Genomic DNA, 18914 nt, shown 5'->3' with positions numbered 1-18914 from the left:
TGTGAAGCAAAAAGGGTAAGTTCTGCTTCCGCTGTGGAAAATCTCATGCTATGCTGGCAAGCGGAGTCTCTCCTTTGTGAATTTTCGGAGATTATTCCAGGTGAGAAAGCTAAAGATGGCGTGAAGTTGAATCCAGGTACGTTGGAAAGGTGAAATGTAGAGATCAGAGATGCCGAGGTCCGATGAGCCCGTCCCGTCGTTACTTTGCTCCTACATTTCACGATTGCTGCGACAGCAATTCGCATAAACTCGTTTCTATATTCAGATGCCGCCGAGCCCGGAGGTCTCAGAATGTCCGCCTTCAACTGTACGATGCAAACTAGTCGCGGAATACCGGTTAACAAAAGGTAAGTGGTTGACAACACACATTAAGGTGAAGTCCGGCGCAAAATGGTCTTTGCAATCAACAACAGTCCGATTACGCGGCGTTTCTCCCTTGATCGCCTGTGCGAAATTGATGGACAAATTTGTTTCGCATGCATTAAACAATCACTTTTCGCCCGCCCGAGATGAAAAAACTGGCGTAGCGAATTATAACAGATGCGCATACTGTAATGGATTCAAACCCGAATGCATGATAAAGGTGAGAGTGTCAGATTACGGGCCCTAGAAACCCTTGCGTCGGAGCCAGTCCATAACATCATGTTTCCAACGCCCACCGGTTACAACAAGGGTGTCGGATCGTTTGACTTCCGCTTTGAGTCGGGCCGCTTGCTCTGAGCCGGGCTGGAAGAGGGAAGAAGCCAAATCGTCGCGCAGTGACTGGTAGTAAACAATAGAATAAAACACGAGGAATTAGAACAAGAGAAAAAGATGAGACACGCAAATAAAGGATATGGCTGCAATAGTGATACTTACGTTTATGTTTCCGCGAACATTTTTCACGAGGACAAGATAGCGTGTGCCGCCATTGCGGATATCTGAATAGACAGGCAGGGAACCGAGTGTGTTACGTGGGATAAAGTAGGGCGTTGAATTACTGGAGACAGATGACAGTGTTGACTGGGAGTAGAAACGCGATGACAACGCGGCGCAAGAACGATGCGAGGGGCCTATAAGCGCGAACCCCTTGGAGAGAGGGGCGATCATGAGGGAGTGCAAGGAATACAATAAAAGTAAAAGCAAGGAGACGAACAAGATGCGAGTCAAGCTCGGATGTGGCGACTGGAAACGTCGAAGCGCGGAAGGATCGACGACCTTGGAATATTCCCGGAGGGAAACAGCACAATACAGTTCATTCATTTCTCGTCTCCACAGAAAGGGAGGACATATTGCATGCATAAAAATACATAACAGGGACCCAGGGCATTGTCATGCGGATATTCTACCTACAACAAGCTAGTGCGGACTGCTAGGGGTGTATGCAGGACAACAAGAGAGTATAATGGAGAGATGGGCATTAAGCAAAGTTGGAGGGCTGCCAAATATGGGGAAGGTGTGACACTGACATGCGGTGTCGGGCGTATTTGATTCAGGTGTGTGTGTGGACTTCTTTCTGTGGCAGAGTTAGTCGCAGCAGAGACTAGCCGCCGCACTTCCGATCACATCTCCTTTCCCTGATTCTCGTCACTCAAATCTGCGATTCTCAGCTCAGCAAATTAGCCCCGTCGGCCCTCCATGCATTTAAATACTCCCTGCCCCTCTCCATTCCACCTCTATCGCCCCCTCCCTCAAAGTCATGGTCTGTCCCGCTCTCCGCAACCCACATCCGTACAACATGTCCCAGCAACATAGACAAAGGTTCAACCACCGCAAGTACCCTCAAGAACAAGGCTCTTCCCCTGCCTGCCCAATTGTTATTCCACCTTCACCTTCGGGGGACAACAGTGCTTGGAATTTGAGCATGCCAGATCCTTCTCTAGCCCTAGAGGCTTTTGCATGGCCCTCACTGTGGTTCGACGTGCCGTCATTAACACCACCCGTATCTACTGGCCAGCTCACACCTCATTCGTTTGACGTACTCGACACCCTTCCGGACCTCATCCGTGAGTCTAGCTCATTTTCTTTGTCCCCTACACGCATTGAAGGGAAGCTCATTTCTCTCTTCGGGTAATAGATTCGGATACAAAGACGCCCGATGCGTCCCCTGTTTCCTTGCGTGACGCATGTACAACTCCAACTCAGGAGTCTAGTAATGTTGTGGCTGTCTGCGATGTGCCCCTTGTTGCCCCGCGTCCGCTTCCTTTCACGCCACCTGCCTTTTTGCAATTCGATTGCTTACCCGATGAAGATGAGGACCTTTCTTTTCCGCCATACACTCATAGCCGGCGCCACTTGTGCGATACCAAAGAACACAAACAAAACCCGCGCAAACGCCCTGCACCGCCGTTAGATACCGCAACTACCTCCGTAGGCGAAACCGGTACAATCAATATGCTTCCTTCAATTTCTAAGAAGCGCAGACGACTCGCGCACGGCGAGAATGCGGCGCCTATGATTTCGCCCGCGCAGCCCGCAGTTTTCTTCAATAGCAGAGGGCCCTTTCTTGACCCGCGGGTTGGACATTTCACCCGCGACGGAATGATAGGTTGGATCTAGTGCCTTCCTCAAATTGGATCGTCGTGATTTGAATCGACAAGAGTGATTGTGAAGCAGCCAGCGCTGCCCTATCATATGCTATGAAGCAGATTGATACTCGCACGCGGACGCCCGGGTTTCTCTAAGGATACATGTATTATGATATCCGAGAAGGAACTGTGGGAGGTTTCTAACTGCAACTCGGATTGCGATGCGAAGCGAAGTGCCTCGCCTAAACTGGAGAAACCTAGGCTGGGTTTATAGGAACACGCTTTATCGCCAGCAACTGCCTGCGTCCGCGTCGGACTGTGCCACGCTAGCTCGGCAGACGTATGCTGCTTCATGACTTTCTCAGCGGAACTGGGTATTGCAATGCTCCGTTGAATGTGCCGAAGTCGAGAGCTGGGAACATCGCGTGCAGAGGGACGAAGAACCTGCGCCGGCCTCCCACTGCGGCACTATTAATGGTTCTCGAGGTCAGTCGGGCGCATGGAATGTGGATCACATCGGAAGAAATGCAACGCTGGCTTCAGAGCCCGAATCCGAAGTACTCGCAGATAGATGGGCACACGACAGGACTGGAGCAAATACGCGCGCGGCGATGTAAGCCTGACACATGATGAGATCGTGTATGGACATGGGGAACCCCAAGGACATCGCCTGAGCCGCGCTAGCGCGAAGCCTCGGATTCGGAGAGTGGTATTCGGGTACTTGGTTTTGATTCTCAGATATCGCGTATCCATGACGCTTCTAGATCTGCCGTCTTCCTTAATTTTCCATTTTCGTTCTGCATGATCCAATTTTCAAAGTTCCATTTCGTTTTGCACGATAATTGTGTGCCATTCATAATGCGTGCACGTTGCACTGCGAAGTCCAATCACCATTACTATATACGACGTCAGGGAAGACGCTAGTTTTCAATTTCGTATGTAACAAGGTGCCGGGCCCCATTGACATGGCGTTGTCAATCCCGCTTCAGGCTTGCTTGGCCTGTCTGATGCGTTGACTAGACTAGACTGCAATGTAATCATCCGGGGATACGGACGCCCCTCAAATCAAATTCAATTGCGCCAGTGGTGCTTTTCTTGTCGAAGGAACTTAGGACGGATTCAGATTAGGATTCGGCGAAAAGATAGAATGGGTTGCACAGATCAAGAACCGCATTTTTGATGGAGATATGGATGTCTAACAAGTGTTGACATTCAGCTGACGGTAACTTACAAGGCCAATATAATCAAACCGACGAAATGATACGCGTGATATGTCGCTGCGAAAGGGACACAAAAAGTATATTTGCGCGTGATAGAATTCTCGCCCCTGTGATATCTGCTGAAGATTTGAATTAACGGTGAAGCATTAATTGAATCGTGCCAGATGGATGCTCTTAAAGAACGCTGACAAGAAGCACGGCGCCGTGCGATGAAGATGGGTGTGGAGTCAGGTGTGATGGGTGAAGATGAAGATGTACAAAAGATAGGAGGATGAATAACACGGTTCATGGCTCAGGCTTCGATCGCATTCAAAATGGGCTGACGCTCAGCTTGGGCTCAAACTCGATGAGGAACAGGAACGGATACGGATTCACCCTAAATTCGGATACTGCCAGAAGCTTCTCTGAACAGAATCGATCTTTTTTTTCTAAGTCAACTCGTCCGGTTTTCTTCTGAATCCGTGAAACTCAATCACAATCAGAAGTAAATGGATAATGCGGAAACGCAGCGGTAGTCATGCTGTTATGCGTGTGTAGACAGATGCGGACTTGCGTGAGCTTCTGATGTACGAGCGCCGTATTCCAGTGTTTTTGCAAACTGCACAACTGTACATATTTAGTTCGGACTCGAAGATAAGGAAAAGCTTTGCATCACAAGGAGCAGCACAAGTGTGGCACCAAACCTCTATACAGATCACAATTAAAATCTCACGCACATAATGAAACACAAACTTGGAATTTTGCAGTTCTTGCCGATTTTTAATCGAACTGTGCTAAAACTATCGGAGAAAAATTTATTAATTTGTAAACTAAATATATAAATACTTTGCGAGTAGAGCAGGATGTTGAGATATGTTTAGGTGAGTGCTTTGCTCTGGGGTAGATGTGTCAAAGGATTAAAGTAGGAATTTAGAGGAAGCAAATTTACACAAGAAAAGTCCGAAAGGTTAAGCGCCCATCAAGCGCCTTTCCAAAGAAGGCAATATAGGTCATCGTTAATCATGTCATCTCAACTTCGTTCATTCTCTAACTTTGGGGGTCGGCAATCCTAAGGTACGACGCGTGCATTCCCACGGTAGATGCCGTGATGGCGGCACGCGTCCATCATGTCGAGAGTTTTCTTGTAGTTTTGTAAATGTATCTCCTCCCTCAATACATCATTAAAAAATAACTAAAAATCTTTAAAATTAATAAAATATGAATATCTAAAGATTTGTGTGAGGAATTTTTAATAACTTGAAAATTGAGTGAGATACTGTAGGTACAGCACATGTATCTCAGTAAATACTTAGATTTAAGGAAATTCCTCACACAAATCTTTAGATATTCATATTTAAGGATTTATTATGCAAAAAAATAATTTATTATTATGAATTACAAGAGGAGAGATTAATATACGATCCACTTCCAAAAAATAGAAAAAAACGAACACGTGATTGCATATAGCAAAACGCGTCTGGACATCGGTATGATTTTCATGGGGAATGGGGGGGTGCCGTGTGGCCAGAACTCACTCAAAACAGGCCAGTACGGTACGAATCTATCAAAATTAATTCTCCTACGTACTTACAATATATGTACAGGAGGTATTATGCCGAAACGGCTCTCTGGAGTCCTCAAAGCACGATGCGAAGCTCTTCAGTTAGCACGGGGCATTCGATACGACCCTCCTACTTCCCCACTTGTGCGTAGCCATCCATCCAATACACGTACCGACTTCTCCGATCGCTCGCATACATTCACTTGGGTGCAAACACGATCCGCAAGCTCTCAAGCCGAAATTATTACAGGTCTACAGCAAGAACTCGAAGCGTATCATCTCTCGTCAGCTATGGAGGACGAGACGCTGAGAGAACTTCAAGAGAACATGCAGGTACTACAAGAGCTAGCTGTTGAGAAGGAAGTTGAGCTCGAAGACGTAAAGGAAACACTTACAGGCTATGCTCTGCAGCTGGAAAGGATTCGGCGGCGACTCTTGGTGACTCAGAAGCGGTTCTATGCTGCACAACGGAGTTCAAAGCATTTGAAAAACGAAAGCATCAGTCTTCAGAACAAGCTCGATATAGAGACTGACAAGTGCAAGAGAATACAAGAAGAGCTTGAGGAATCTAGAGGAGAATCTTATTCTTGGTGGTATCGACTTACTTTCTTAGATGCTCAGCTACGAACGGCTCTTGTCTGTCTGGAAGAACAGGAGAAAGTCGTAGATATCATGCACTCAAAAGAACTCGCACAATCTCAGCAAATTAACTACTTACGGCTTAAATCTGCACGATACCTCAAACGCTCTCGTGTACTCCATCTTCGGCTAAATCGTGCGCAGAAACATCTTCGCAAGACTAAGGAATCTCGATCTTCAGCTGCACATGCGTTTGAGATCATTAAAAATGGTACTTACACGCTTGCTGTTCGCTCGCTGGCTCGTAAACTCGTTAGCTATGGCTGTCCGATCAAGAACACGGGCGAAATCCTTGGTTTGTTCTTCAAGATCCTCTGTCCGTCATCGAAGAAAGAAATTAGAGGGCCGAGTCCACGAACAGTAGGGAGGGCACTCACTGAGGGAGGCATTGCCTCGGAAATCCAGTTGGGATTCGAGCTTAGAAACACGCAGGGTAAGTACAAACCACAGCAAATCCGATAAACTTCGGTACCATCAATGGTTCTGTCTCTTCACAGGTTTTACGACTAGTGGTGACGGAACGACGAATAAAAATCAAAATTTCGAGTCGATGCACATAAATCTCACCGCACCAAAGGAATACGTGAAGATCGAGCCCGGAGCACCGTCAAATACTGATAACAGCTCTGCCGAGAAGACTTCCGACGTTACTGAGAAAGCCCTTGAGGAAGTCGAGCACAAAGTACGATTTGCTGGGGTTCGTATGTCAGGAAATCATCGCGCTGAGACACAGAAGAACGGAGACATTGCTTGCCTCGAGAACGCCGTCGAAGCCTTCAACAATAGTCCTCTGGGAAGGCAGTTAATGCCTTCTTCGTCCTTACGTTGTACCAGGAGGCTGTATCGCATCCCTACATCAAATCAGTACGTAGTGGCGGATTAAAAACGAACGCACTTACCTTGTGTCATCTGCAAGCTGCAGTGAAAGTACATATCCGCACGCTTATTGAAGACCCGCAGATAATTCTATCGCCAGACGCAAAGCCAGAAGATGCCATCTTGAACGTCAACGATGGGATTGGCAAAGAATCCGTCGAGATAGGCAGCGATGGAATAGGAAGAGAATCTGTCGAGATAGGCAGTGATGGGATTGGCAAAGAATCCGTTGGGATAGGCAGCGATAAACTCACCTGGAAGCGTCCTGAGGCTGTAAGAGCAGTACACAACATGTCTTCTTGCCTTCCGTATCTTGAGGAGATGTTCGTTGCTTTTCTGGAGGGGGCATTGACGACCTGGGAGCGTTTCACGTCAGAATTTGGTAGTGATGGACTAATAGCAGCACTTACAGAGGGAGAAAGGGATGTAGCCTTCATGCCGGCTACAAACGATGCGAACGAAGGTGCCCTCGGGGCATATCGAGTTTTTATTCGAAAAAATCCTACTGCGACCGTTGAGCGTTTTAATTCGATATACATTTACATCAGGTATGCACTGCATCTCCTGCTGGGTTTATGCTACTAATTAATTCGATTTATATCAGAAACGGCACCGAGGAATTTGTAGAAACTTGGCTCACTGATGACGAAAACCAGAAATATTTGCGTACGCAGGCCCGGAACCGCGATACAGAGCAGAGAGACAAGAAACGCCGTCTTTCTATCCTTGAGGAGCATATCCATGAATATGCGTCCTCAAAACAGCGAGAAGAAGAGCGAGCACAGAAGCGTGTAAAGCGCAATGAGCGAATCGATGCTGTCGAGATACAGATGGATCGAGACGAGGTAATGAAAATGAAAGCAACGGAACTGAAGGCGCAACTAGACAAGCTTAGGAGGAATGATACCCAGATACCCATAGAATCAAGGATGAGGACTAAAGCGGAAAAACTCCGGGAACTACTTCTAGCATTAGATAGACTTAATACTGTACAATAGAACGCACTGGCAATACAATTTTATGCTTTAGCATCGTCTCTGAGTGGTTGTTGGTGATTAAGAACGAGACACAACTGCATATATGTACAGAAACGAGCTCCATTTCACTTATTTCACTTGTATTTTTGTATATTCGAATACAGTAGACCTTTAAGTAGTACACTGTAAGTAATAAATATTTTTACAGGCTGCCAGGAGTGTACGGCAGAGAGGTATGATTTGGCGACAATTCGCGCACGCGCATTGAGACTCAAAACGAAGGTTTGGCTTACAATAAGCGCTGCGGGAGCGCTTGCTGATCTTGATTAACTTCCGACAATCGAACTATTACTTAAAATTAAGAAGATCAAAAGAGATCTTCTTGATTTGATTTTTTCTTCGTCTTCTCGAAACTGTCAACATGCGATTTGATCGTATCTACTACATATGGTGCGTATTTAAACTCCGAACTAAAAAAAAGTGCACGCGCGGCACCTTAGGATTGCCGACCCCCACTAACTTCAACTCACGACATGTCTCTCGTCAACAAGCTATTCTGTAGCATCACTGGCAAGGGTAGCAGCGACAGCGCCGACTCCTCAGACAAGCATGTCGTGGGCCAGAGCAAAAATGCAAACGAGGTGCTCAAACAGTTCATTGCGGTATGTGATGAAGCTCCGACACGTCTTGTACCAAATTTGAATCAAACTAATCAATTTGTGGTTTCATCTATCCTCGGTGGCACATTGCAGAAGTCTCCAAAAGCAAAGTATACATTTGACAGTGAACGCGATGCGCCGCAGTCTGAGCTCTGTCGGGCCCAGGACGGCGAACGCCAGAAGGAGTGCATCATGGTTCGTTTATTGCATATGATACTTCGCGCTAGCATCTTATATTTCGCGTCTTTCCACGAAATCGACTGCCTCCGGTCACTCAATTGCCGTAGATTCAGATGCAGAGCACGCGATTATTCCAGGCAATGCAGGTGCGTATTCGCGAACAGAACATCTACATGATTTTTTTTCTCCGTTACGCTTGACAAAACGCCGCGGAATTCTAATTCTTTTATCACATTCTCCTATGTCTCACTCGTTCGTTTATTCTTCATGTCATGACATGCGTTTTACAATTCAAGACGCGAATTTTCCAGGAGCTCATTGGACGATTAATATAGGATCACGGCTTCTTCTGCGTGTTACCATCCGATCCTTCGCAAACTCATATTGAATGTACCCCGAAACCATAACTTTTCGGCGACTACGGTACATGTAGGCTTTGCGATGCGCATTGCAGAAATCAGGTGCCGTACCTAGTAATCGGCGTTGGAGAAAAAAATTCAAGAGAGAGCGTTCGAGCGTTGTAATTAGCGGTGCCACCGGAACTTCGTTCACCGAAATTGAGATGCCGACGAACGCGGTGTGGAGAAGATGGAATCAAGCAAGTATAGGAAAAGTGACACCTTTACGGAACTTTGTAAAGCGAATACGTATTACGAACGCCCTCTTGGCTCCATCCTATGGAAGAAAGGATTTATACCTCGATTGTTAATTTATTCTGTCCGCGTTCACCGTCAAAATTGACTATACATCAAGAAGAAGCGATCTCTGTACCTTCCATTCTCCTACAACTTGCCTCATGCAACTCGACTTGATAGTAACTCTGTTGCTCCGTGTTTTGTAGTTTCAAACATGGCAAAGTTGTGGTCTCACTTCCGTCAATCTTCCAAGCTCGGAACCGAGTAAATGAGATGTCCGTCATGCTATACGTATTCATCATCGTGTTTCCACCACAGTCGAATGACTTTGTTCACTACCTTTCATCCGTTTTACCCGGCATGAGGCCGAAAATTGTCGGAAGGTCATACATGATTCAGAGCGTATTATTACCGCAGTCAGGCTATTCTTGATATACTGCGCACAGTGCAATGCGTGTCCGTCATGGACAGAATGGCGAAAGTTTACCGAAACTCAATAGTTACACAGCATAACAACTAACAACCTGTATTAAGAACAATGTTTCGTTTTCGCCGAGAATCTACAGTTGAACAATGATTTTGTTCCTGGAGACGAGTTCGGAACGTTGTACAGCGAATCCTCGGAAGAGATATTAGTTTGAGTGGTCACCAGTGCAAGGCCTCCATAAGAATCTTCGCGAAAGACGCCTGGAATTGAAACGAAGCATTTAGGAACAATATAGCAATTCTATGCAGACATGCAAATGAATACGTATCGCCGCCCACAATTAAACTGCGGCTTCCCGCTTGCATCCATAGGGGTATGGATACCAGTGCTCATCCATCCGAACCAAGCCTTAGCCTGTAAAATCGGAAAGAAGTTTCATGCCTCATTGCATTGCACAAGCACATCCCAGAAAAGGGACAGTCGGAAAGCAAAGACATGAGATGCAACTGAGTAAAGCAAGAGGTGATAATCACTAAGCCTCCAAGGCACGCTCCCTCTGCTGTTCCGCATATGCTCTTCGATATTCCGCAGAACGGAGTTCTATGGCCGCTAACTCCGCATCGGTCTTCGCGCGCCGTGCAGCTGCGTTTGCGCGTGCAAAAGCTTGGTACAGCGACATGCGAGCCGTAGTTTTGTCTTCAAGCTGGAGAATCAGGATTGAGGATACGTAAGCTCGAAGTTCAATGTAAAAATAGAAATGAGACATAGACTAGGACCACATACCTCTTGCAAAGCAAGACCATGTCTTCTGCGTTGCAATTCCGGAATCTCGGGAAGACGTGCTGGTTGAGGCTGCGCTGCAGCAGAACGTGGACCAGTTGGAGCGTTATGGGGAATGGCCACTCGAGGAATGGGCGATGGAGCAGCTGGACTTTCTCTTGGAACAGGTGTCCCGGTTAAGGAGCGACGTGTTGCATCAAACAGAGCTGGCTTTTCTTCGACCCTAGCAGGAGTAGTGCTATCACGTTCTGGTGCATTCGTGGTGCCATATGTGTCTTTTGGTATTTGGGCGAATTCCTCAGAAGTGCCTTGTCGGGACACCTTTACACCACGATGGTCTTTCACTGCGATCATTGTGAGAGGCTTCGGCGGGGGCGCCGAACGGGGAGGCGAGGATGTTCGGCGTTCAGGTTGTTTCTCCTCTCTGCGCGAAGTGGGAGGCGGCGGAGATGGTGACCTTCGTCTACTGACTGGACTTCTACTCCGGCTGGGTGACCTTTGACGCCTCCGTTGGCCTCTCAACTCGTCGGGTGAGTTCGAACGCTCTCTTTTTCGATACGCGCGACTGGGCTGGTCACGCTCATAGGCACTACGACGTGGTCCGGAGCGCCTCGACTCTACACTATCATCACGTCTCCGTACATACCGCGAGCCTCCCTCGTCCCGTGGCCTACTGAAGCTTCTGTCGCGTCCACCGTGGGAGGAAAAGCGAGGTGAAGGAGATCGGGAGTAGCGCCTGTTGTGTGTAGGAGGGGATCGAGCCCGTGCATGCCGGGGAGGACTCCGGTATCGAATGTCAGGGTCTATGCCAAAATGTTTAGGAAACAGTCTTTAAATGCGATGTGGAGGAAAGCACTTACCTGGACGTCGAGAATATGAAGATCTGTTATCTTCAGGATATCGTCTGTCCCTGTCCCTGTCTCGTATACGATCATCTCTCCCCCAGTCCCTATCCCGATTATTGTCAAACGAGCCTCTCGAATCCCTGTACCGTCTATCTCTATCTGTCTCGTAGTACCCTTCGCGACCACGGTCAAAGTCACGATCCCTATCCCTCTCGTCCCTCCATCCACCTCTTTCATCCCGAAAATGTCGCGCTCTGCCTGGATCCCGCGCCCACTCACGCTCATCTCGGTCTGTACCTCTATACCTTTGATTCCTATTCCAGTCCCGGTCTTCGTGAGTGTATGAATCCCGTGGAATAACCAACGCAGGCCTATAAACGTCATCCCGAGAGCGTATGTCGCGATCACGACCTCCACTTCTATCCCTACGAGCACCTCTACTTCGAGACGACTCTCTGTCGCTTATTTCTCCACCCTCACGTTCTTCTTCAACCACGGATGAGGGAGTTTTACGGCTTTGTTCAACAGAGGGAGGACCTATTCGCTCCTTCAAAGGTCGACTTTCCATCTCGTCTAGAGTGCTTCACCAGCGACGTATACTGCGGAGGAGGTGGATGATCAAAAAGGAGTCTGTAGAATCCGTAAAGTCGTTAATTCTGAGTTGCAAAACGTGCTTACTGCTGCACGTGATTTGATGAAAGCGCGTCAACAACTGTCCTATGTTATGCACCTCCTAGGCTCCTGGTACAGTGGTAGTTCTTTGTCTCAACCACAATATCAATTTAAACGACGTGACGAGATGACAACTGCTTTATACCCTCTCGCTTCTCTGTCGCAAATAGAAAATACACCATCTCGCGAGGATGGCATTCCCGCTGATCTCGAAGACGACTTGCGCGCGTACGGGTGCAAATTAATCCAACAAGCTGGGTTCTTACTCAAACAGCACGTCCCGTTTATTTCCCCCAGGATTTCCAATTAGCTAAAGTCGGGTTAGAAAACAGGTGGCGATGGCTACTGCGCAGATTCTCTTCCAGCGGTTCTGGTATGTCTCGTCAATGAAGAACTTTGGAATTGCGGTAAGTACGTCTATTTATTGTAACTCGTTCATAAGTCATTCCAACATTCAAATCGAGTAGGACGTCGGAATGGGAGCTTTATATCTTGCCTCGAAATTGGAAGAATGTCCTGTCCGGATGCGTGATCTCATCAATGTTTACGATCTGCTACTTCAACGAGCAGCTCATCAAGCAAAGGTCATAGCAAGCGAGGAAAATGGTGGCCATGTAGTTATTCCTGAGTTCAAATACACGCCTATGAGCTACTTCGCTCAGTCCTTCTATGACCTTAAAGATGCGATGGTTGTCGCTGAGATGCAGTTACTTAAACGGCTCGGCTTCAATGTGCTGGTAGTTCTCCCATACGGTACACTAGTGAACTACCTTCGCGTGTTAAATCTCGTAAACCGAGAGGATGTATCACAGAAGGCATGGGGATACCTCAATGACGCGTACGCTGATTAACGTCCCCTAAGACCTTTCGATATCTTACAGTTTTCCTCGCAGCTTACAGACTCCAGTGTATGCACTGTACCCTGTGCCGACAATAGTGTGTGCAGCTATCCTACTAACGACACGGAATCTGCGCGTATCCCTACCTTCTCAATCTCCGGATTGCTGGTGGGAGCTCTTTGATGCCGAATGGGAAGATGTCTGGAGTGTTGCAGGGTACATTATGCGATTGTATCGCAGGCGAAGTCCCGATGACACAGCACGGCCTTTGGGCCTGACGTCGAAAAGGGACGTCCGACGGTGGTTAGAAACGAATGCACAGAGTAACGGGAATTGACACTGAATTCTAGACCATAATAGCAACTTCATGAGTGATTTGCTGTAGATGAACCATTATTATAAATTTATAATGAAATGAATAAATTATTTTGAGTTTTTACAGTCACGGGATCATGATCGACACACCATTTCAGGCACCAACAGGACATTCGGCACTGCGCACTGTGTCCACGCCTTTTCAACTTGCTTCACGATATGCTTGACCACTGTTCTATATCGCACAAGGGTAGGTAAGATTCGTCAATAATCTGTACTGCTTCTAACGAAATACAATAGGAGGGCTTGTTCTTTGGAAGCGCTCGTTCACTCCGACAGCGGCGCAGTCGGTGGCCAACCCGTCAACGTCGCCAGTGAATTCCCTCATCCGTGACGTCCTTATTGAAGGACGCAGTGGAGAAAATAAATATGAGAAGGATGGATATGCCATTAGATGGACGTTCGTGAATGAACTTGAACTAATCTTTGTCGTACGCAGCCACTCCGAATCCCTCGTTATTCTCCGGTTGACATTATTATGTCTTCCAGGTTGCGTACCAGCGGATTTTGCAGCTCACCTACGTCGAAGATCTTCTCGCAGCTATTAAGGCATTGTTCGTCAAGCTTTTCGAACCATTCCTGGCGACATTCGTGGAGTCTCTGCATTCGCTAAATAACAAATCAGCACGAGTTGCCTCTCTCCAAACGTGGGACTTCCTCAAAGCGTTTGAAGGATGGGATAGGGTATTCGATAAATTGCTTAAGGGTCTTGAAGACAAGTCTGCACAGGTGAATTTAAAAACCTCGCTGGTAGTTTCATGTTCTTAATGGCTCTGCTTACAGGACCGAAAGTCGAAAGCAAGACCCGTAGGGCGCGTTGGAGCTTCCATCACTCCTCCATCGGACGATGCTACAGGTTCAAATTAATATTTAATCGGTTAGCCTAATAGTATGCTAAGGCTCGTTCTAGAACCCGCCATTTCACCGGAAACACCGCTTGATGAAGAGCAAATATCGCGGAACGTACAAGCCTTGAAAAATAGACTACGGGGGAAGGGCCGACGTCGAGGGGTGGGGCGCGTGGATTCTGGAAGTGGAAGAGACAGTCTTCACGCCTCAGAGTATGCATCCATCTCGCTTTAATTCACGAACTATCTGATTTTCAATCTTCACAAAGCTCCGACACTCCATCCAAGAAGAAAGGCAAAGCAAAATCGCAACGAAAGTGGGGAAACGAAGCTCCCACTGAAGCTGATATGGAATCACTCGACTTCAGCGTAGACAAGCCCGGTGCTGGACCGGATTCTCGCAGACCTGCTGCATCCCCTGATGTAGACGCATTGGTCGACAAGGATTCATTGGGTACCCGAAGGGAGGACGGGCTATATGAAATCAAGGACTGGGAGTTCAATAAGGGTAATGACGGTGCGGACTTCATCTCACGCGCTCTTGCCGCTCAACAACAGCGTGAGGAACCACAGAAGTCGAATGGGTCACTGGGAGCTCTCGGGTCTATCTTTGCCCGCCTGACCGGGTCCAAGGTCCTGACCGAGAGCGACCTCAAGCCAGTGTTGGAAAGCATGAAACAACACCTTATGAAGAAGAACGTAGCGAAGGAAATAGCTGACAAGATTTGCGAGGGTGTCGGTGAAGGACTCGTTGGGAAGAAAGTTGGAGGCTTCCAAAGTACGCCTGTTCTTGCTTCGCTGATTACCACTCTAATTCTGCGATCCAGCGATCAATGCGACTGTGCGACAGGCTCTTTCCACGTCATTGACGCGAATTTTAACTCCAAGCACTTCCACTGATCTTCTCTTGTCTGTTCGGACGAAGTTGTCGTCACCTCTGCCATCGACACAGCAGCGTCTTCCGTACAGTATGGTGTTTGTTGGGGTCAACGGTGTTGGGAAGAGTACGAACCTATCCAAAGTCTGCTTTTGGCTAATTCAAAATGGCTTCAAAGTTTTGATCGCTGCCTGCGACACGTTCCGGTGCGAATATCGCGTTTTCTCGGTTGGTGTAGAGATATCTGATCCTATATTTCGCTCGTTTTTAGGAGCGGTGCCGTTGAGCAGTTGAGGGTACATGTTCGTAACCTTGGAATGCTTGATGTGAGCGGCCCCGATGGAAAGGGCGGTGTCGAGCTTTTCGAGCGTGGCTACGGAAAGGATGCAGCCGGTATCGCCAAGGAAGCCATAACATATGGTAGTCTTTCCCTCTTTCTCTCTCAATTATGTTTCTAAAATCTTGACATTCGTTGCGATCAGCTAAAGATCATAACTTTGATGTTGTCCTTATCGACACCGCAGGCCGGATGCAAGACAACGAGGTATGATCGTATTCTCGGAATCTTTTTATTTTCAGTGTTTCTGAACCTGTTGTAACACAGCCTTTAATGCGAGCCCTGGCCAAGGTACTGCTCACAATAGCTCAAGGAAACGCTAGATATCATCCCTAATCATCATCCTTGTTTCAGCTTGTTTCGACAAACAACCCAGATAAAATCATATTCGTCGGCGAGGCGCTAGTTGGCAACGAAGCGGTCGATCAATTGTCCAAGTTTGATCGTGCACTGCGAGACTTCTCTTCAGCCTCTGAAACAACTGGAAGAGGCCGCGGTATAGATGGTATGCTCGTCACCAAGTGGGACACTGTAGATGACAAGGTACGGAAAGCCCAGTAATTTCTGTGTAACAAGACTGTTGCTCAACACACTGCTCATTGATAGGTCGGAGCCGCGTTGTCCATGACATACGTAACTGGGCAACCCATTATTTTCGTCGGCTGCGGTCAGGTAAGCGCATCCGTGCATGAGATACCCTGATTGAAATTCTGACGGAATGTCCGTTTTAAGACATACACCGACTTACGCCAACTCCGAGTTTCAAATGTAGTCCAAGCACTCTTGAGTGACTGATGGTTGCACGAATTGTTTTGGGTGTTCTGTCTCATGGTCTACTAGTCACTATAGTGAATTCTGCTGGTCATGTTTTGTGTATTTATTTATAGTAATTCGAGTAGTCAGAAGCTATTTATAATAATAACATAATGAATATACCGCGTGGGAAAATAGTGCGCGTTGCTTTACTGCGGTGGTCTCGTCCGCGCTCTGGCGTGACTTGCTTGAAACTCGCAACGCTGCTGGCACAGCACAGCACCTCTCTTCCTCCATTTCACGACTGCATCATCACTCTTACTACTCGGTACTCAAGCGAAAGTAGGACAGACGATCTACTGCTAGTCTTCGCCATAAAATAGCTTGAAGAAAGGAAAGGAGGGAAATAGTCGAAAGACAAGACAAGACAATAGACATTATGTCGAACAAGGGTTGGTTCAACCTCGAGGCGGCGTCGGGTGTGATTCCGGATAACCAATTCTTCGAGGGCGAATCGGCGTTTAGCAAGCTTGGGTTCAACCTTAGCAAGACGACACGGTTGTATGGGTTTATTGGGTGGTACGTTTTGTTTCATCTTTACTCCTAGACAACTATGTTGGAGCTAAGGAAATGATAACGTTGTTGTTTTGCTGTATGTGCGCAGCACGTTTATTGGTTTCGTGTTGAGCTTGCTTGGTGTGATTTTCCTTATTTTGGGCGGGTTGATTAGCTTTGGGTGTAAGTGCTTTATGTTGATTACGTTGGGTATGTGCATGACTTATTGAGCTGATCGACTGTTGAAAGTCTTGTATGGTTGTGGGACGATTATTTCGCTCATCGGGACGGGTTTCGTAATAGGGGTATGTACAGTCCATTCATCGTCTTAAAAAGAGAGAATGTTTACTCACTATCGTCTGGCCGTTAGTTCTTCCAACAACTAAAATTGGTACGCTAAGCACTTTCATCAAAGTTCTACTGTTAGAGCGATTTTGAATGAATAACACAAAAACAAATGTCAATGTAGATGTTCAAACCCGTGCGCATCATCGCATCCATCATCTTCCTCGCCTCTATTGCATTGATATTCGTTGGTGCATTCGTGATTGGCAGTGGGGTATGTTGTCGTCGTGCATCTTATGTGTTGCTTTGTGCTCCTTTCTGATCACCATATCATATCATAACTTACCGACTTGCCAACTCAACTTCTAATAATACAGACTCTGTGCATCAGTGAGTTTTTAAAGTTTCAATCTTCGTATAACATGGGTTGCTATGGTGAACTTATTCCCCATTAACAACAGTATTCGTGATCATCCAGTATTTGGCGTACATATGGTACACACTTTCGTACATCCCTTACGCACGTACGGCAGTTATGGGCATGGTCAAGCGCACCGCCACATAAACTGTTCCCATGTCTTCTCTATACGTTGCAGTGGTCTATTTACGAATGTTGGTGTCTCACTATCTCATCGGGCTCCGCAGATGCATGTTCTTACGAGCTGTAGTAATTTAATCATATACATCTTCTTTTGAAGCCCTATACTGCTATGCCATAACGCTACACATTGATTGACCGGACCCACCAACATCACAAAATACAAGCATCAAAATCAGTTCGTTGTGCTACACGCCTTTTCAAGATATCATCAAAACCCAACAGCAGATCGCAACGTCTCCTTACGTTTGGGATGATGCCATATTTCAGAAGTTATTCTTCCTTGTTCTGAGTGCATCCATGATTGATTCAGTAGGAGTGTCCGCAGTCGCGCCCAAAGATTTGCTGCGTGATAGAGATGGAGATGGCGTTAATGAAAGTCCAGTTCTGGTGAATAAACAAATAAAATAGGTTGTCTATTTGGACTTACAGGATCTCCGAGCTGCTCAACCGCATAAAGACATTCCATTCTTTTTCGTCGCCGATTGTGGTTTTTCCCGTTGTCACCTTGTTGTTATTAACAATTTCCTGGAGGCGGGCAACACCAGATGCGTTCGGCTCGACGCTCTTTGCGAAGGCGAGGTTGCTCGCGGTGTATTCATGTCCGTTGTATACGACGGTTTGGTCCGGGAGCGTTCCGAGGTATGAAAGTGCGCGATGCATCTGAGTTGCGTTTCCCTCGAAGAAGCGTCCACACCCGGCGATAAAGAGCGTATCTCCTGTGAAGACTGCTCCTGGCTGTGTGGGATTGGCCTTGTCAGTTACATAGAAGCAGATTGAGTCCTGTGTATGGCAGGGTGTGGCTAGACATCTGAAGAAGAATGGAAGAATGGATTAGACTCCGTTCTGATTTCAGTTTGATGATGAGATATGATTGCGAACTTACTTGACGTCGAGCTGTTCTGAGATGGTGAACTGGTCGTTGTCCTTTACGATGTGATCCGCCGCACCTTGGTCGGAACCTCCATATATCGGCTTTCCTGGATATAAATTTGCCTATATGTATCAGTTTGATTAACAGCAAGTTCGCATCTAATCTTTTGCCCCTGTGACACGTACGAAGTCCTAAAACATGCATGTATTGTTATTTAGATCAGTCAGAGGAATGGGAAAAGGTACAAGAAGTGGTGATGAATTACAGACTTTGTTGCCTCCGCTATGATCGAAGTGATGATGAGTGGTGAGGTTGGCAACTAAATCGACACCCTGTTCTGCAGCTGCAGCTTGTACTTTGGTCATATCAAATGGGTCGACCACGGCTGCTTTGTTTGTAGAATCGTCGATGAGAAGGTATGCATAGTTGTCTGAGCGCACGGGTACAGGTACGACCTTCATTTTGAGACTACGTGAGGAGGAGAATAGTCTGTAAGTATGTTTATTGAAGGAAAGGCGGTGAAGACCAGAGACAAATGCTCTGTGAAACATGAGCCAAGGTGCTGACTGAGAACTAGGATATTGTGACCGACTTGTGACGACAGAGGAGAGTACGC

General features: G+C 47.0%; 9 protein-coding genes across 9 annotated transcripts; 6 read left to right on the top strand and 3 right to left on the bottom strand.

The window, feature by feature from the left end:
• Nucleotides 1-59: 59 nt before the first annotated feature.
• FOMMEDRAFT_166101 (uncharacterized protein) lies at nucleotides 60-1089 on the bottom strand (the record flags this gene model as incomplete). Its single annotated transcript, XM_007263840.1, has 2 exons — nucleotides 60-762; nucleotides 859-1089. The coding sequence occupies 2 exons, from the start codon at nucleotides 1087-1089 to the stop codon at nucleotides 607-609; spliced, it is 387 nt and encodes a 128-aa protein (XP_007263902.1). The 3' UTR covers nucleotides 60-606.
• Nucleotides 1090-1675: 586 nt separating this feature from the next.
• Nucleotides 1676-3565, top strand: FOMMEDRAFT_139108 (uncharacterized protein; the record flags this gene model as incomplete). The annotated part of the gene is made up of 2 exons (XM_007263839.1): nucleotides 1676-1985; nucleotides 2057-3565. 2 exons carry the CDS (start codon nucleotides 1679-1681, stop codon nucleotides 2536-2538), a joined length of 789 nt encoding a protein of 262 aa, XP_007263901.1. The 3' UTR covers nucleotides 2539-3565.
• A 2524-nt stretch (nucleotides 3566-6089) lies between these two features.
• FOMMEDRAFT_45426 (uncharacterized protein) lies at nucleotides 6090-6726 on the top strand (the record flags this gene model as incomplete). Its single annotated transcript, XM_007263838.1, has 3 exons — nucleotides 6090-6343; nucleotides 6417-6489; nucleotides 6544-6726. Coding segments are annotated over 3 exons (510 nt in total), but the record flags the coding sequence as incomplete, so codon positions are not given.
• A 311-nt stretch (nucleotides 6727-7037) lies between these two features.
• On the top strand, nucleotides 7038-7780 carry FOMMEDRAFT_78773 (uncharacterized protein; the record flags this gene model as incomplete). The annotated part of the gene is made up of 2 exons (XM_007263837.1): nucleotides 7038-7330; nucleotides 7387-7780. Coding segments are annotated over 2 exons (687 nt in total), but the record flags the coding sequence as incomplete, so codon positions are not given.
• Nucleotides 7781-8275: 495 nt separating this feature from the next.
• On the top strand, nucleotides 8276-9345 carry FOMMEDRAFT_17982 (uncharacterized protein). The gene is made up of 4 exons (XM_007263836.1): nucleotides 8276-8421; nucleotides 8512-8613; nucleotides 8706-8744; nucleotides 8934-9345. The coding sequence occupies exons 1-4, from the start codon at nucleotides 8293-8295 to the stop codon at nucleotides 9003-9005; spliced, it is 342 nt and encodes a 113-aa protein (XP_007263898.1). The 5' UTR covers nucleotides 8276-8292; the 3' UTR covers nucleotides 9006-9345.
• A 522-nt stretch (nucleotides 9346-9867) lies between these two features.
• Nucleotides 9868-11879, bottom strand: FOMMEDRAFT_166098 (uncharacterized protein). The gene is made up of 3 exons (XM_007263835.1): nucleotides 11301-11879; nucleotides 10444-11243; nucleotides 9868-10363 (listed from the first exon to the last, which is right to left on the bottom strand). The coding sequence occupies exons 1-3, from the start codon at nucleotides 11851-11853 to the stop codon at nucleotides 10193-10195; spliced, it is 1524 nt and encodes a 507-aa protein (XP_007263897.1). The 5' UTR covers nucleotides 11854-11879; the 3' UTR covers nucleotides 9868-10192.
• A 205-nt stretch (nucleotides 11880-12084) lies between these two features.
• Nucleotides 12085-13133, top strand: FOMMEDRAFT_132204 (cyclin-like protein; the record flags this gene model as incomplete). Its single annotated transcript, XM_007263834.1, has 4 exons — nucleotides 12085-12230; nucleotides 12283-12364; nucleotides 12425-12795; nucleotides 12851-13133. 4 exons carry the CDS (start codon nucleotides 12085-12087, stop codon nucleotides 13131-13133), a joined length of 882 nt encoding a protein of 293 aa, XP_007263896.1.
• Nucleotides 13134-13330: 197 nt separating this feature from the next.
• On the top strand, nucleotides 13331-16028 carry FOMMEDRAFT_78582 (P-loop containing nucleoside triphosphate hydrolase protein; the record flags this gene model as incomplete). The annotated part of the gene is made up of 13 exons (XM_007263833.1): nucleotides 13331-13361; nucleotides 13412-13602; nucleotides 13661-13900; nucleotides 13955-14027; nucleotides 14082-14232; nucleotides 14289-14797; nucleotides 14847-15102; nucleotides 15168-15316; nucleotides 15379-15440; nucleotides 15501-15524; nucleotides 15588-15776; nucleotides 15840-15905; nucleotides 15966-16028. The coding sequence occupies 13 exons, from the start codon at nucleotides 13331-13333 to the stop codon at nucleotides 16026-16028; spliced, it is 2004 nt and encodes a 667-aa protein (XP_007263895.1).
• A 199-nt stretch (nucleotides 16029-16227) lies between these two features.
• FOMMEDRAFT_17980 (hydroxyacylglutathione hydrolase) lies at nucleotides 16228-18847 on the bottom strand. Its single transcript, XM_007263832.1, is given in 11 exon segments — nucleotides 16228-16565; nucleotides 16651-16724; nucleotides 16791-16846; nucleotides 16912-16932; nucleotides 17011-17100; nucleotides 17204-17216; nucleotides 17288-17769; nucleotides 17855-18235; nucleotides 18311-18420; nucleotides 18546-18549; nucleotides 18566-18847. 5 exon segments carry the CDS (start codon nucleotides 18757-18759, stop codon nucleotides 17691-17693), a joined length of 768 nt encoding a protein of 255 aa, XP_007263894.1. The 5' UTR covers nucleotides 18760-18847; the 3' UTR covers nucleotides 16228-16565; nucleotides 16651-16724; nucleotides 16791-16846; nucleotides 16912-16932; nucleotides 17011-17100; nucleotides 17204-17216; nucleotides 17288-17690.
• Nucleotides 18848-18914: the final 67 nt, after the last annotated feature.

Source organism: Fomitiporia mediterranea (genome assembly GCF_000271605.1).
Source record: "Fomitiporia mediterranea MF3/22 unplaced genomic scaffold FOMMEscaffold_3, whole genome shotgun sequence".
Lineage (NCBI taxonomy): Eukaryota > Fungi > Basidiomycota > Agaricomycetes > Hymenochaetales > Hymenochaetaceae > Fomitiporia > Fomitiporia mediterranea.
The sequence above is the reverse complement of the archived record's forward strand: the minus strand, read 5'-3'. Positions and strand labels throughout refer to the sequence as shown.

Coding starts and splice junctions, on each gene's coding strand:
- FOMMEDRAFT_17982 (XM_007263836.1), top strand. CDS start 8,293: ATGTCTCTCGTCAACAAGCTATTCTGTAGCATCACTGGCAAGGGTAGC. Junction 8,614..8,705: donor GCCAGAAGGAGTGCATCATG/GTTCGTTTATTG, acceptor CAATTGCCGTAG/ATTCAGATGCAGAGCACGCG. Junction 8,745..8,933: donor GATTATTCCAGGCAATGCAG/GTGCGTATTCGC, acceptor CGATTAATATAG/GATCACGGCTTCTTCTGCGT.
- FOMMEDRAFT_166098 (XM_007263835.1), bottom strand. CDS start 11,853: ATGGAAAGTCGACCTTTGAAGGAGCGAATAGGTCCTCCCTCTGTTGAA. Junction 11,244..11,300: donor TTCATATTCTCGACGTCCAG/GTAAGTGCTTTC, acceptor ATTTTGGCATAG/ACCCTGACATTCGATACCGG. Junction 10,364..10,443: donor ATGGTCTTGCTTTGCAAGAG/GTATGTGGTCCT, acceptor CTGATTCTCCAG/CTTGAAGACAAAACTACGGC.
- FOMMEDRAFT_17980 (XM_007263832.1), bottom strand. CDS start 18,759: ATGAAGGTCGTACCTGTACCCGTGCGCTCAGACAACTATGCATACCTT. Junction 18,236..18,310: donor TCAGAACAGCTCGACGTCAA/GTAAGTTCGCAA, acceptor ATTCTTCTTCAG/ATGTCTAGCCACACCCTGCC. Junction 17,770..17,854: donor TTGAGCAGCTCGGAGATCCT/GTAAGTCCAAAT, acceptor TCTATCACGCAG/CAAATCTTTGGGCGCGACTG.